Source organism: Amyelois transitella, chromosome 3, assembly GCF_032362555.1.
Source record: "Amyelois transitella isolate CPQ chromosome 3, ilAmyTran1.1, whole genome shotgun sequence".
In the NCBI taxonomy this organism is placed as follows: Eukaryota; Metazoa; Arthropoda; class Insecta; order Lepidoptera; family Pyralidae; genus Amyelois; species Amyelois transitella.
In genome coordinates, this window is record NC_083506.1 from 8,380,019 (window position 1) to 8,395,265 (window position 15,247).

At 34.0% G+C, this 15,247-nt stretch overlaps 3 protein-coding genes across 6 annotated transcripts; 1 reads left to right on the plus strand and 2 right to left on the minus strand.

The window, feature by feature from the left end:
• Positions 1 to 7: 7 nt before the first annotated feature.
• On the minus strand, positions 8 to 4,126 carry LOC106137801 (regulator of nonsense transcripts 3B). 2 transcript variants are annotated; one of them, XM_013338710.2, is made up of 6 exons: positions 3,994 to 4,119; positions 3,631 to 3,844; positions 3,069 to 3,257; positions 2,501 to 2,649; positions 554 to 1,294; positions 8 to 426 (listed from the first exon to the last, which is right to left on the minus strand). In XM_013338710.2, the coding sequence occupies exons 1-6, from the start codon at positions 4,018 to 4,020 to the stop codon at positions 301 to 303; spliced, it is 1,446 nt and encodes a 481-aa protein (XP_013194164.1). In that variant the 5' UTR covers positions 4,021 to 4,119; the 3' UTR covers positions 8 to 300. The 2 variants fall into 2 exon arrangements, with proteins under 2 accessions (XP_013194164.1, XP_013194163.1); XM_013338709.2 differs by having other exon boundaries at positions 9 to 426; positions 3,929 to 4,126.
• A 575-nt stretch (positions 4,127 to 4,701) lies between these two features.
• LOC106137826 (small ribosomal subunit protein bS1m) lies at positions 4,702 to 5,991 on the plus strand. The gene is made up of 2 exons (XM_013338746.2): positions 4,702 to 5,086; positions 5,643 to 5,991. Exons 1-2 carry the CDS (start codon positions 4,832 to 4,834, stop codon positions 5,919 to 5,921), a joined length of 534 nt encoding a protein of 177 aa, XP_013194200.1. The 5' UTR covers positions 4,702 to 4,831; the 3' UTR covers positions 5,922 to 5,991.
• Positions 5,992 to 6,290: 299 nt separating this feature from the next.
• On the minus strand, positions 6,291 to 15,229 carry LOC106137825 (glutaminase liver isoform, mitochondrial). 3 transcript variants are annotated; one of them, XM_013338743.2, is made up of 9 exons: positions 14,978 to 15,229; positions 13,956 to 14,008; positions 10,452 to 10,548; positions 9,561 to 9,921; positions 9,165 to 9,317; positions 8,552 to 8,832; positions 7,943 to 8,251; positions 7,560 to 7,714; positions 6,291 to 7,164 (listed from the first exon to the last, which is right to left on the minus strand). In XM_013338743.2, the coding sequence occupies exons 1-9, from the start codon at positions 15,137 to 15,139 to the stop codon at positions 6,807 to 6,809; spliced, it is 1,929 nt and encodes a 642-aa protein (XP_013194197.2). In that variant the 5' UTR covers positions 15,140 to 15,229; the 3' UTR covers positions 6,291 to 6,806. The 3 variants fall into 3 exon arrangements, with proteins under 3 accessions (XP_013194197.2, XP_013194196.1, XP_013194195.1); XM_013338742.2 differs by lacking the exon at positions 14,978 to 15,229 and adding an exon at positions 14,131 to 14,380; XM_013338741.2 differs by lacking the exon at positions 14,978 to 15,229 and adding an exon at positions 14,098 to 14,379 and having other exon boundaries at positions 6,294 to 7,164.
• Positions 15,230 to 15,247: the final 18 nt, after the last annotated feature.

Below are 15,247 nucleotides of genomic sequence, written 5' to 3' on the forward strand. Positions count from 1 at the left end.
ACCAATGCAGTTTAAGAAACGAATTATATTTAAATGAACTAAACAAACGGAACTAAATGATCACAAGCTAAATAAAAATACGAAGCACTGAATGCTATGCCGATTGTGAAAACATCGCCTTCCCATCACTGTATGTTAACTAAGGAAATAAAAACAACAGCTTAATAAACTCGAACAGAGTGTCCATCAGTTGGCATATTCATTATGTCCTCTTCTACTTCCCCAAGAACATGTTTTGAATGCCAGCTTCTGGTGATTCCGTTAAATGGTGTCCAATTTTCGGGTGGCGTGACCATATTCTCAGGTGTCTTTCTTTTCACTATCGTTTATCAGCTTAGTCTGTGGTTGTGTCTCCTTTTCTTTCGCTAATCTTTGTTTGCTGAATTTTCCCATTCCTGGTTGGTATATGACCATGCTTGGGCGATCCTGTGAGAAGAAAAGTTAACTTTTATCAGCTAAGTTTAAATTGTACTATAAAGTTAAAGTACCAATTGTAAAGTTCAACAATCCGATTTAAATAATAGTAGAAAGTTTCTCTGAATGTTATACACACCTTATTTCTAATCCTTTTCTCCATGCGACGATCACTACCGTCGCTCTTGTCTTTTTCCTCAGAGCCTTCTCTGTCTGTCGATTTGCTCCTGTCATCAAGTGATTTCTGCCTTTTTAAAACGACTTCTTCTTTCGTGGATAGTTCTCCCGATTCTAAACTGCTCCTTCTTATTTTGGATGCAGATGTATTCTCTGATACATCATGATCTCTTTGAGCTTCATCAAGTTTCATTTTTCTATCCATACCCTCTATTATTTTTGTCAAATCATCTGTTTTCACTTGTGGTAACTGAGTGAAAGGTTTTATATCGTCATAATTGAGAGATTTAGATTTCCCGTCAGATGATATTATTTTATTAATTACTGATTGCTTTTCTGATTTCACAAATTCAGTCTGCTTGATTCTCTCTTTCCTAATTTCGCTGTATTTTTTACTTTTAATTTCTCGTGCTGACTCCTTTAATTTGTCTTTTTTATCTTTTTTGTGTCCCCGGTCCGAATCTTCATCTAAGTCACCGTCTTTACCAGAAATATCTTTCTTGTCAACATCAGTTTTCTTTACTTTCTTATCACCAACAATTTTGTTTTCAATTTTACGCTGATCTCTGTAACTTTTAGATTCAAATACAGTTCCATCTTTATTTTCTGATCTAGAAGAATCATCTTTCAAATCTGTCGAAGATTTCTCTTTTTCCCATTCACGTGATTTTATTTTTTTAACTTCATCTCCAGTCTCCTCTTCCTAAAATATTAACAGTAAATAAGCAGAGCTCGAAGGTTTGCATTTAACTCTAAGCTATAATTTGTGGACTTGTTGAAAGGTAACCGAAAATAATAAGCACACCTTAATCTGCAGACAAATCTATGTGAAAAACTGTATAAGTTATCTACTAAATCTCCAGAATACAGGATTATTATAATGGGATAATCTCTTTACCATATTATGATAGGATACTTACATACCAGGAAGTGTTTATTTAATAATAATTGAACTCTGCAGTTAATTCAATGATATGAATGAATACCTGATGCTATACTAAGTGTATTTTTGGTTAGTTTCTAATTTAAACTTTTACTTGAGCAGCTGCACTAAAATTATTTTGAATACACAAACATATCATAACATATCAATCAATCACTAAATAATGAAAATATACCCTCACAATTTCTAATGTATATTTAATGTATTTAAACTACTTTACAGTACAATATCAATATTTCTTTCCTGACATTTTTACCCAACTACAGTAAGAACTATTTAGCACCTTGACATAAGTATCTCCACCACTTTTTTCATTTACTCCTACTGTTTCATCCTTTCCATAAAATTTACCAGAAGTAAGGGTAAAGGTATTATGGGTTTTCATACACAAAGCTGGAAATTGACTGTCCCAATCTGAATCTGTGCTTATAAATTCATCAGACCCATGGACAATTTTAAGATCAGGTTTCACATTGGGTTTTACTCTACTTTTGTGATAAACTCTTTGTTCTCCAAACCAAAAGTTCTTGTGTTTGTGTTCAGAATAGTCACAACATTCATTATAAGTTTCATCTTCTGATATGTCGCCAGGCCTCTAATGAAATGTTCAATAAATGGAAGGAAGGAAATGAATGATAATCAACAAAAATAATTAAATGGCCTGTTAAAGTAGTTATAATGTTGGCTCAGACAATGGTGGTCAACCTATACCAGTAAATAAAAGATTTATCACTTGATGCACAGGGCATAAAATATAATGTATCAATACGATAAAAAAGATAGTTGATCTCAATATTAATCTAAGAATTGAACTTATGAATGTTACATTAAATGTAGTTGCAGATATAAATACTATATTTTTAATAATTTTATCTTCCAGTTCAGTGGAATCAACCTATAAACCTTTTTTCCTACTTACGGAGAGTGGGCATGACATTACTGAATCAAAATAAAAATCAAGCATACCTTGATAGGCATTTCTTTAGTCTTTCGTTCGATTCTCATTTTCCTCTTATCATTTTCCCTTCTCCTGCGCTCGTCTCTTCCGCGCTTGTCCTGTTTACGGGCTGCCAGATACTCAAGTAGAGGTGTAGACTGCACTTTTTTGTCATTTCCTATAAAAACCAAATGATACAGGTTGGTTGTTTTTAAACAAAATGATCAAAAATAGGATCATTTTCACTGATAGACATTGTTGGTATTTAACATATGTTTGCTGTTAAATTATTTGGTACAACAATTTACAATCAACAGGTTAAAAGGATTTATTGTGTAGTTACATTAAATTGCAGAACTCCTGGTGTAACATCGGATCAGGAGTATCCTTAGTAATGAAGAGAGTAATTATGGAGATAAAGTAAACAGGGCCTGGCACAAGTGGGAAAATATAGTCTCTGCCTTCTTCTTTGATAGAGTTAAGATTTTATGAAGGATGTACATACATTGGTTTAACTAAATTAAATCAACACTATTAATAAAGAGAAAAGATTTTATGGGAGTGACATGGCTATGCAAAAGCTCACAGATAAATTACCATCATTCACTGGATATGAATACTCCAGTTTTGGTTGATTTTCAGTTTCTGGCTCCTTGTTGAGGCTCTCAATGAATTCCTGATAGATGGGGTCACTCTCTATAGTACCACACTTGGGATCTTTTTTCTTTTTCTTTTTGGGTATTCTTTGGAAAAGCGCATATTCCACAATACCTACATACTCCACACCTGTAATTATAATTAAAGTAAGGAAGTAAATGCTTTATTGTTAATTAAAGGAGTACATTACAACAATTATCATATTTTTTTTTAATTATTCACATTTTTATTTATTTTGATCTGGTACTACAACACACTTGTAGTACAACACAAATGTAGTAGTTACTTCTATCACTAAATTGTAAATGTCATTGAGGAAAAGTTTGTATCATAAGCATGGGATTCTTCTAAGACCCTTTCACTGACTCTTAAAACCATAATTTACCAATCCAAATATTGATAAAATCTTATATGCAACAGTAAAACAAAAACCTTATTAGGTTAACATGAACATTCACCAGCATATTACATCAAAAAGTAACATAAAACTTCAATATTTTACCTTTCTCATCTAAAAATATATAGCCATCAAATTTATCCCTAAAAAGGTATATGTCCTCAACGTTTACAAAGTTTATGTAGGCCCGCGAGTAAACATTATGCCCCAATGAAGAATCAGGCTTAGCAAAATAAAAGTGGTCATGCTCTGGAATAGGAGAAACCTGTTCCAGGAACGATTCTTCTGTCATAGATGGAGGCAGGCGCCGAAGCACTATCTGAAATAACCAATAATCAGCCATTAAATTCCACGTTACTGTAATAAAGAACGTTTCCACATTGTGAACAATATAAATAATCACTTTGGTCAGCGGACGTTGCGGTTTTAACTTTTTATCCTTATTCTTAGAGGTGAAAGTTTTGATACCAGAATCCGATTGCGAGTCTTTAGCATCTTGATCTTCGGTCATTTTCAAGAATTTATTTAAAATGCCCAATAATATTCCGAATAATCGACATATTCAAAATTCCATAACCAGTCGTCGTGTGTAATTTGACAATATAATGACGAAACGTAGCAAGACGACATGACAGTGACATTTTTGAATGCCGACATTCCGAATTCTGTGGCATAAAGTGTTTGGGTTTGACCCATGGGTTTGACTGAATTAGTACCTATATCCTATTATAAATGCGAAAGTTTGTCAGTATCTCACTCAGTATGGATGTTTGTTACTCTTTCACGCAAAAACTTCTGAACCAATTACTATGAAATTTGGTACGTAGGTAGCTAAAGATCAGAATAACATATAGGCTAGGATTGATTCCACGCGGACAAAGTCGCGGGCGGCTTCTAGTACCAAATATTTACCCCATTAAGTAAATCAATTTAATATAGCATTTACAGTAGAATCCCGATTATCCGAACATCCGATTATCCGGACTTGCGTCACAGCTCTGGTACCGCGCAAGAGATCGTGGCAAGTGGAAAGAGGTAGTCTCTGCCTACCCCTCCGGGAAAGAGGCGTGATTTTATGTATGTATGTACAATAAAAAAAATACAAAATTCCTATACGTAGGTATATAAGTATACGTAAGTTTTTGGATCTTTAAGAAATACTGACAGTCACTGTCATTGTTTCTAGTCAGTCAAAAAGTGAAAATAAAATAAGAAAATAAGAATAAGGAAGGAAAATTGCTCATAAATAAATTATTACTTAATTTATTTTTGTTCTATCTAGATATAATAAAGTACAGGCATTAAAATGCATTACATAAGGAAATCTCTTAGACACATTCAAGCTATGAAAAGTATTGTAACCTATAGACCAAACAAATACCGAAACTACTGTTCGTCTTTAGGACCTTCTGCACCAGAAAAGACTTTAAATACTTCTTCCTCAGCTCAAACTGGAGGCTTTGCAAAAGCGTATGAAAAGCAATCACATATTATTGATACCCAAGATACAGAGGAAAATTATACATTCGCATCCTTACTCCGCCAATCAAAATTAATTGATGTAAGTAACCTTCACTTACAAAGTTTGCCCTTGCACACTTCTTTTTTTTTCATGTGATACGCTTAAAGGTACATTGAGGATGCACGTTTTATTAAAATATTGGATTATTTTTGTCTAAATTTTTCTCAATACCCTACCCTTTGCGCCACTCATAAGGCTGCCTACTAAAAAAATTGTTTAAGTGCATTTGTTTGTTTAAGTATGTATACCAACCCACATACCGGCACACACAATAAACATAATAGACAGATAAATAGAATACCCTTTGCACATAAAATTATAATTATATAGCTTTATTCTAAGCTTATGTTAAGGTAATGTCTGAAAGGCAACCTAGTAATAGTTATAGTCAGGGACTACATCTTTCCACTTGCTACTTTCTTGTATACTTCTTGTGCTTTATCTACATTCATAACTCCAAGCAAAAGGTTTTGCAGGAATGTGGACATTCCTGCAAAACCTTTCGATTTGAACTTCACCCTTAAACTTTTTAATACTATATTGCAGGAAAGATACATATATTTCAATAAGTAACATCATTTCACTTTCTTTTCAGTTGGGAGATCCTGCAGGGAAAGTGGTTATTGGTAAAATATTCCATGTTGTAGAAGACGATTTATATATTGACTTTGGATGGAAATTTCATTGTGTTTGCACTAGGCCCACAAGCAGAGGCGATGAATATGTACGAGGAGCAAGAGTACGTATCCAGATTAAGGATTTAGAATTATCTTCCAGGTTCCTTGGTTCTACTACAGACCTGACATTGTTGGAAGCAGACTGTAAATTGTTAGGGATAGTTTCATCTCCTGTTAGAGCTAATGAAAAACAGTAATTATGTGTTTGAGGTAGTTACGTTTTTGTTAAAATAGATTTGTACCTATTAAATTAATGACATTTACAAAGTATTTCATTTTTCTTTGACATGAGATCTTCATTTATATCTCCCATGGAGTAATTTGGAGCACCCTAAATTTATGAACCCATTTTTGATTTATTTTTTTAAATTTGGCTTAAAATTTTATTGATTTACTGTTTTTATGTTGCTACATATGAATTAGCATTTATTTATAAGCAGCTTTGTTAATATTACTCTACCAAACACATGAGATGGAGATGTTTTTAATTAAGTAAGTTAAAGAAAATATGAGAGAGGCAGACTATCTTTCCACTTAGGGTCTTGCAAAGATGAGAGAGAAAGACTTTTTAATTCAACAGTTTAATTGACATATATATTTGGACAACACTAATAAATGACATGGAATATAATTCTTAACCTACATTGATTAAAATATCTATTTATTGTCTTATTCTTAAAAACATTTTTGTATATTTAAAAATCTTTTCTAAATTTTCTAAACACTACAAGGGTAAGTAAAATTTTCTTTAACCTGTAGCCAAATTTTATGTACTAGTTAAACATTTAGATATTTGTTTTGTAGAAATCAATGGAATGTAGAATATACAATAGCCTTAACAGCAGTATAGTACCAGAAATTTTTACTTTACATCAACAGTGTAAAAAGTCAGAGTTTAGATTTACATCTATTAACTGTCCAAAACTAAATGCGTCAATTTGAATAGGCTAACTATCAGTTTCTTTTTTACCTATAAATAATAAAAGATTCTAAACTTGATCAACTATTCAGTGATGAGATCGTCATTTTAATTAATACCTAATAAGGTTTGAGATTCGTGAATACAATCATAACATTTTGATTCACTGAACTTTATCACCGTTTCTCGAGACGATTTCTTGGATACTAGGATCTTTAACCGCATCATTGACATTAGTTTTGTCGAGTATGTCGTCTACAGCTGAGGGTGTGACGTCCGATTTTTGATTTTGCGGATGTACGCGTTCCCATTCTTTGAGGTATTGTACGACGGCGGTGTGTCCGAATGTCTCGGCCTCATTGAGGGGGCGGCTGCCCCAGCGGTCGCGAGGATCGTGGGGAACGGCGCACTGAGCCAGGAGGAAGTCTACGCAGCCCAGGTGACCTTCAGCAGCTGCTAAATGCAAAGCTGTGCGGCCATCGTAGTCTGACAAAGTCATGTCCATACCGGAAAGATGGTGCCTGAAAACAATTTTTTAGTCTCATTAAACATACCTACGTCTGAAATATTGAGCTAACGAACTATGATAACAACCGTTTATATCAATTTCGTATTCAAACATCCTTGTCGCCAAATGAAAAATTATAACTTACGATTAAACCGCGACCTTTCAACTAATTTAAAAATAGTATCAGCAAAACAAAAGACAATTTGTTACAGTAATTAATTGTTGGTATTATTAGTCTTGCTAATTGAAAATGTTATTGTACCTACCAATAACATCTTAAGCAATTAACTGTAACGCATGCAAAAGTTTCACTCTTTTAGCGATGAGCTCATCGTAGAGACTGCCAAAAACAATATGAAATTACAGAGTACGTAAGTACCGTGCAACCAGTATTCTACAAGACATTACCTTCTCAAAGCACTTATATCGCCACTTGCCGCGGAAAAAAGAAGATTGACGATACTGAGGCCTGTGGTTTCAAATTTATAGCGCCGCGGATCTTTCTTATGGCTCGCATAACGAATGTTGTCATATTTGTGAAAGTTGAATCGCTGGATCAATTCCTGAAGAAACATGACAAAAAAGAGATATTTTAAAGCCAGGTGTTGTCTAAAACGACATTTAATAATGAAGCAGGAACTGAGTCTTCAGTTACATCTAACATACTCGTATACATGTATGTTTCTGCTGATTTGCTTGTACTTATATTTGTGAGAGATTTGTCAGAGCTCCTTGCTTAAGAATATATTTTATTATTGTATTCTAGTAGAACACATAATTTTGTAACTTACGTCACAAAACTGTAGACCTCGGCAACTGTTGCCCAAGGGATCCAAGGGCGGAGACCAAGTGCAGATGCCCATAACATTGGGCACGACGATGAGCATAGCCCCCGATACCCCTGATTTCGCCGGCAGCCCCACTTTGAACGCGAACTGGCCAGAGTAGTCGTACATTCCACAGCTGTGCATCAACGATAAGACGTTGCGCACAGAATCTGGCCGGAGTACTTTTTCGTCGGTTATTGGACAGATGCCACCATTCGCAAGAGTAGCAGCCATTATGGACATTATGTCGCAGTTAGCCTCCATGGAGCAACACTGAAAACAAACCAATTATTACTTTATTTAATAAATAAATTAGTAACGTTTGCTAGTTTGAGAGGAAGAAACATGTACCAAATGCTTTTTGCTCATAGCTCCTTTACCCACATAGTTCGTGCAAGTCAATTAAAAAATTTAACTACTTACTAATTCTTCTCCATGCGGATAATGGGCTGGCAACCTATTTCTAAATTTTTCTTGTTTTTTTTGAACATTAAATAGTCCACCAAAATCTAAACGTATTTATTTTTTAACAACCACAAGAGAATCTATTATATTATTATTTAAAACAATTACCTGGAAATAGAAGTCCATACATTCTCGTAGGTTTGTCTTTTCTGGGTAACATTTATGCTCACGCATGTAAAAGCCAAGTGCGTAGTTCCTGTCTGCTGCTTCTCGTTCTGAGAGGAATACGGCATTGTTAAAACCCAAAACCTCGTTTCCAGCAAGTCGGCTAAAGAACGACATTACATAGTCAAACTTCTCAGCCAAAGTCATCTCTGGCTTGTCCAAGGTCTTGAGTAAGGAGCAAACCAAAATCGCACCAGCGTTGATCATAGGATTATGCGGCTTCACTGTAAACAAATAAATATTATGATTGCTCATGCATGATTTAACTTGGTAGATAATTGATATTAATACATTGTTGATATGCATTGCATTTGTATGTTTTATTTACAAAACTTATATCCGTGTTTATTCAAGTTACGTTTATTGTATGATTTGGTGGTAGTAGTAATTTCTGTTGTCACGCAACATGATAATTGCATATAAACATAGCTACCCCTCTACTAAAAACATGATGTGTCAATCGAAATCAGAGGTTCAAAGAAATTCGAACTAGTTTTTTTAAATATATCATATTACATAATATTTGTTTCTTTACTAAATCAATACATCTACATACTGTTGTAGTCCAATACAAGTTCATTGAAGTTGCGTCCACTGGGCTCTGTGCCAACGTAATTGTGCACGACGTCTGGGCCCAGCGTTTCCAGAGCCATTGCGTACGTCAGCGGCTTGCTGCACGACTGTAGAGTAAATGGGACGGTCACGTCACCTGTTAAGAAAATAATACTAAACTATACAATAAATCTCTATTATGCCACAAATTTACAAAATAATCATATGTGGCAAGCTTTTGGACTGGTGCCGGAAATTTCAAGGAAGAAAAGTGCTAGCTTATGTATTGCTGAAGTTTTATTAATGTCATCGTAAGGAATGATGTAGGATGACTATACAATTCGAAATGGGTCTCGTTTCTTTTTTCAACAATTTCCTGAAATCTTTATTACTTACTTACCGATAGAAAACCGTTGACCATCAATAGTGCATACGCTGACTGCCCAACTATCCGAACTTGCTCGGGCCAACTGCGGAATATAACTGGCGACTTTGCCGTCAGTGTTACTCTTCGCAGACCAATACATTTCCTCTATGTCTTTTATGAAATCCTGGAAGTCTGGAATTACGAACTGACTACGGAAAGCTCGCGTGATCAGGACTATGTTAGGTGCAATCACATCCTTGAAAGTTTGTCTGTCCAGTTTTAAAGTTTCAGGAGATCCACCCTCAAAGTTCGACTCCTTGTGTACTTTGTACAAATTGAGCATTACTTCTTTAACGCGAGCATCGTTTTTCCTTATTCCAGTTGTCCTCAGGGCCTGGAGATGTTTGAAAAAGCATAAGATGACAATCAGATAAGTGATTTGTAATCTATGTGCTATAAGTACCAAAGATACTTACTACGTCTAGACACGAGACAGAAAGCATAGTAAATATTGATATAAAAATATAATATAAAGTTTTATCTTCCGATAACATTTAGACTTTGGAGACATTTTTATCAAGAGTTTACTGTCAAGAAATTAACGATAGTCTTTTATCCGTCAAAGACGCTCTGTACTGTAAACATGTGTAGAACATTTATTATTTTTTAGTCCTATTTTTCGGTATGTAGTTGAAAAAGGTAACCCTAGCTGATCACCATTAAATACATATAGGCACAGAAAGATTAATACTACTACCAACGGTATAGGTATTGATTAAATGGAATTTAGAGACATTAAATGTCTGGACTATGGTATGATACCACACTAGTCATAGGTCATCGGTACCTGGTACCTAAAACTTTTTATTTTTACGAAATCCATTTTATTGAATCTATACTTTAAACGATTGTGATTAAACTTACCGCCAAAAATTTTCCAACGGGGAGAAGTCCTGTTTCTTCATTTTTGAACATGTCAAATAGCACATCGTCGGCATTTTTGTGTGAACCTTCACGACCCCTGTATTAATTAGATGGATTAATTTTATTTAATATAATTTATGTTAAGAAAAATTCCTTCGTATAAAATAATGTCAAACTAGTAAAAGAACAAATACTAAAATAATACAAACAAACTATGGAATTAATTTCTACTGCTACAAAACTGCTACGAAAATCGTAGCGTGTGCCACAAATAAGCTACGAGATTTGTAGGGTCTTCACCACGGGTCTACATTATACGATAACATGTGACGCCTAGGAAGAATTTAAATTAAAAAAAGAAAGGCGTGTAGTTCAATTATTTGTTACTAAAATTATAGTATTGGTTTGTTATTCAAATATTTTTTTATTGTTTTTATTAATTTAATTTAATTATTTAAGCCACCTTGTAAGTAATTCATTAGATAAATTTATAGCTGTTCATCATATAAATGCGTATTCTTTGAAATTTTTAAACTTCAACCTGTAGATATTGGACAAAATCTTCTGTCCACATTCTCAATTCTGCTTTACATTACTCTACATCAGAAAATATTGATAATGCGATTTGCAAAACCGCAAGCATGACCGACCAATGTCGCGCTCACTTTAAAATAAATCGTCACGGTTACGAAATAGATTTGTTAAACAAACATGTTCCGTGATTTATATGGAAAACAAGTCGTGAATGTATTAGGGGCCAATATTTATTTAGATTGACGTCACAGCGACGGGTGTGTCGGCGACGTAGGATCATCACCTGACACTTTATTTTTATCATGAAGAGACATGAAAAACCGTGAGAGACAAGAAAATTTCCGACTATCAACAAGTAATTTTGGTAAACAGCGATCTGCGCATAGTACCATCTCTTTGCGCGTACGCATGCCAAAACCTTGTGATCTGTGTGCAGATTGATCTTCTTCCTATATTTAGAGCTGAGTTTGTAGTCGTTAGTACTTTCTTTTTTCTTATTTCTGTCACATGGACACATCAAACAATATCGCTTATTCTTTAGTTTATACCTAACTAAAACAGTGTTTCGCCAGAGACAGTATTATTTGGCTATATGTATATACTTAGATTTATTTTTATAAACGTTCTTTTCGAAATATTGTTCAAATACTGTGTTTATAAATAAGTATCTAAGCTATAGACGAATTTTAAGGTTTCACAGTTTTCTGGTTAGCAGTCAAATACGAAACCTCATAAATTCACAAGGAATACCTACTCGTAATATCAATATTGTATCAAACTTACGAGGACACTGGAGGTATATCAAAATAATTTAAATAATTGGCCGATACACAAAAATGCATTATACTTCAATCGATCTCCAACGAAACAGTTGATATGTATTGTATTCGGCTTTATCACGAATATTTGATTTACGATACGAGTGCATAAAAATACGATTTTAATTTAAATGGAATGAACAATTCAGCATTGCTGTACAACTAAAAATAAAGTTTAAAATCATTTCCAAATAACAAGTTATCTAAATTGCGTAAAATTAATGGATATAAAACGTTACTTTGGTATTGATGGTTCTGAAGGTAAGTATCGTGTTTTTGTAAGAAATTATAATCGACTGTCGTCTTTGCTCTTTTTTGAATTAAAATCATTCAGTTTGTCCAATTACTTATCGACTTAAAATATTTATTGATAAAACGGATTAAAAGTTATTTATTTTAATACCCCAAATGCCGTAATACTTGTTTTTCAGTTTGCATCATTACTTATGCTTATTATGGTGTATTAGCTGGACGTCGATTTCGCACAACGTCGATCCATCCATGTTTGCATTCTCATGACGTCGATCCGCTTATAATTGTATTCTCATAAAGTCGATTCTATTGTTTTACTACTTTCCAACATAAGAAAGGTACAGTTAAACACAACATTTTTATTTAAATTTTTATATTTCAATCAACAGGTTATATAACGTTAAATAAACAGATTATAGCGACCTTTGTGTAATTATCCAGAGACATTGGAAAGATTTAGTTTAGAAGACTTATCAGACTTGTTTAATTAGGCATTACACAAGCCGTTTAGTTAAAAATCCCAGATGCATAGATTTTTATAAAGTTATAGGACTAAAATTTTATTCTTTAAACCTCTAAAAAAATATAAGTATCAATAGGAACACGACTAACATAATCAAAGCTAGGTAAAACATTTAAAAAATGTGATTTTTTTATCACCGTTATCTCCTATTATATCATTGCTTCGACACTTAGTCGTACGACTGTCATCCTCCAATAGGACGACAGGAAATTTCTAAACCAAGCGTAGTTCTCTCGTGTGTTCAACTTCGTGTGCTGTTAGAGCTGTTTGTACTATGTTATATTTAAGTTTTCATAAATACTTGCATGGAAGGTGAAGGAACCTACACTTTTAAAAGAATACAACAAAATGATTATTACCTTCATATATTCTTTTTTCGCCCGATTGTACTGCAAAAACATTGTAGTTTCTTTTAATTTATTATAATTATAGCATTTTATTGGATGAATCGATGTAATGCGAAGAAAAGCCAGGTAATAACTGTTGGATCGATTTTATGCGAATAAAAACGTAGGTCTCGATAAAATCGACGTCGTGCGAAATCGACGTCCAGCTAATACACCCTTATTATTTACTACTTTTTCACTATCATCATTCCATAGTGTTTTATTTTTAATAACAAGCGTAAAAAATAATAATAAATTAAATAATTAATATCATGCAATACTTCCACACACCAAGTCATAAGTACTCACAATCCAGAATCGATGTTATGCACGAACGAATACGCCCTGGACCTTGGAAGGGGAATATAAAATGCATGAATACGACTCACGGAAACTCCAGGAAATGTTAAACAATTTGATTTCATATAAACAAAAACTTAATCGAGTCATTTCACGCGCAGTTATCCGGTAAGTGATGCACTAAGATAAATCATCAAAAAGCCGGCTAATGATTTGCGTTACATTTGTGTTAGTTATTTTCCCTTCTTTGAGATTTAGAACTTTGAATTAAGTAAATGTAGGTTCTGGTAAAGCCGTGTGAGTTATTTATTCTATTTTCTATGGGTAAAGCAGTACCAATGCTTTTTTATTTTAATGTAAATTACAGATTTCTGTGTCCTCAAAATATTTTACCTTTTCTATGTAAAAATGTTGTAAATGTAGACCAAAAACCCACCATAACATAAGCTAGGTCAATTAAAATGTCAAAGTTGAGCAAAATAGCCATACCAACCATACTTTGTATTATATAAAGCCGGGGCATGGCGTTGACGAATGCGAGGATATTACCCACTAGAGTTTAATATAGATCAATAAGACTTGATATGGGTCATTACCAGCAATTGATTTGTAATAAAATGACGGCAATGCATTCTGTATAAATCATATCGGTGTGAAACATTGAAAAAAGTAGATTGTAAAAGATTCTTACCTCATTTCCATAGTTTGAACAGAATAGAAATTTGGGGCAGAATTGCGCCATTTCTGGAACAATAAGAACAAGAATTAAACCATTGACGAAACAATAAAGAGAAACTTAGAAATTAAATTTTAAAGCACACAAAGACACTCACTTCTGGTTTTTCTATGATATAATTTGGTCTCACTTGACTGTATCGTCGTAAGCAAATACAGGCGGGATGCTGTGGTAATGGTCTGGCGGCGGCAGCCAGACGCCGGAGTTGTCGGGCATTCATGCTGATGTAGACCACAGAAAGGGACGTAGGAATTTATTAGTTCGAAACGTTCTACTGAACAGCTGTGGCCAAGTCGGCCAAGTTTTGATGAAGGACGTTCGCGCTGGCGCTCTTCCGAGAGTCTCAACGCGCAGGCGCATACTGCGACCCCGCCCTCAGACGTTCTAGGCTTATCTGATAATGTTTACTTTCAGTGTTTACCTGTCAGTGACGTCCCGTTCACGGGAACTCCGCATTACGAATTCAATTTATTTAATGTAATTCATATCACTCTCGTCTCGGCTTTGTAAACGTGAAAAAAAATTTGTTTTATCCCTGAAGCAGTGTAAACGGCTATAGATATTTAATGACAAACTTAATAAAAAAGTTTAATTCAAGTTTTTAATGTGATTTCTCTTTTGTGGTAAAATTTTATTTAGTTTTAATTTATATTTGAAAATCAATGCGAACGTCTTGGTTTGTATAAACACTTTAGGATTAAGAGTGTTTAGTTATGCGAAAATTGAAAAATATTCTAAAGAGGTAAAACGTTGAATCTTTAGACACGACGGTTAGAATATCGTGGTATTAAATAAACGCGAAAACCAAAATATTGAAAACATAGCATTAGTCAAGCTTTCTATTTCCTATGGATTTCTTTTTATTTATCAAATCTAACAAATACTTACATGTATAAGACTTGAATTTGTTTGTCACGAAACAATTAAAAAAACCTCCATGAATAAAACTTAATTCCCGAGTTATAAAGCTATTTTACCTCAAATTCATTATCACACTCCATGACGAAATCCTGGTATCCTCCAGAATTGTGTCGCATAACACTCGGGAGCACTGAATGAGACGCAACTCCCGCGCCGCGCTTCAGCCGCGAAAACGCGACTATTCTCGCTCCCCTTGCAAACACTACAAACTGAAACATTCTTCCTGCCACGATGGTATAAATATTCTACTTCTAGTGCCAAGCGATATACCTAACTGGCAACGTCGTTATATTTAAACCATGTAAAAAGTTAATTAGTGATGCAAA

Bases quoted from the DNA above. Each gene is read 5' to 3' on its own strand.
- LOC106137801 (XM_013338709.2), bottom strand. From the start codon at position 4,036: ATGACCGAAGATCAAGATGCTAAAGACTCGCAATCGGATTCTGGTATC. The intron at 2,650-3,068 runs GTAATTTATCTG...TGGTTTTTATAG, and splicing joins TTCATATCCAGTGAATGATG to GAAATGACAAAAAAGTGCAG. The intron at 1,295-2,500 runs GTATGCTTGATT...TTAATATTTTAG, and splicing joins CTAAAGAAATGCCTATCAAG to GAAGAGGAGACTGGAGATGA.
- LOC106137826 (XM_013338746.2), top strand. From the start codon at position 4,832: ATGCATTACATAAGGAAATCTCTTAGACACATTCAAGCTATGAAAAGT. The intron at 5,087-5,642 runs GTAAGTAACCTT...CTTTCTTTTCAG, and splicing joins GCCAATCAAAATTAATTGAT to TTGGGAGATCCTGCAGGGAA.
- LOC106137825 (XM_013338743.2), bottom strand. From the start codon at position 15,139: ATGTTTCAGTTTGTAGTGTTTGCAAGGGGAGCGAGAATAGTCGCGTTT. The intron at 14,009-14,977 runs GTAAAATAGCTT...TTATTGTTCCAG, and splicing joins AGTGTGATAATGAATTTGAG to AAATGGCGCAATTCTGCCCC. The intron at 8,833-9,164 runs GTATGTAGATGT...ATTTGTTTACAG, and splicing joins ACTTGTATTGGACTACAACA to TGAAGCCGCATAATCCTATG.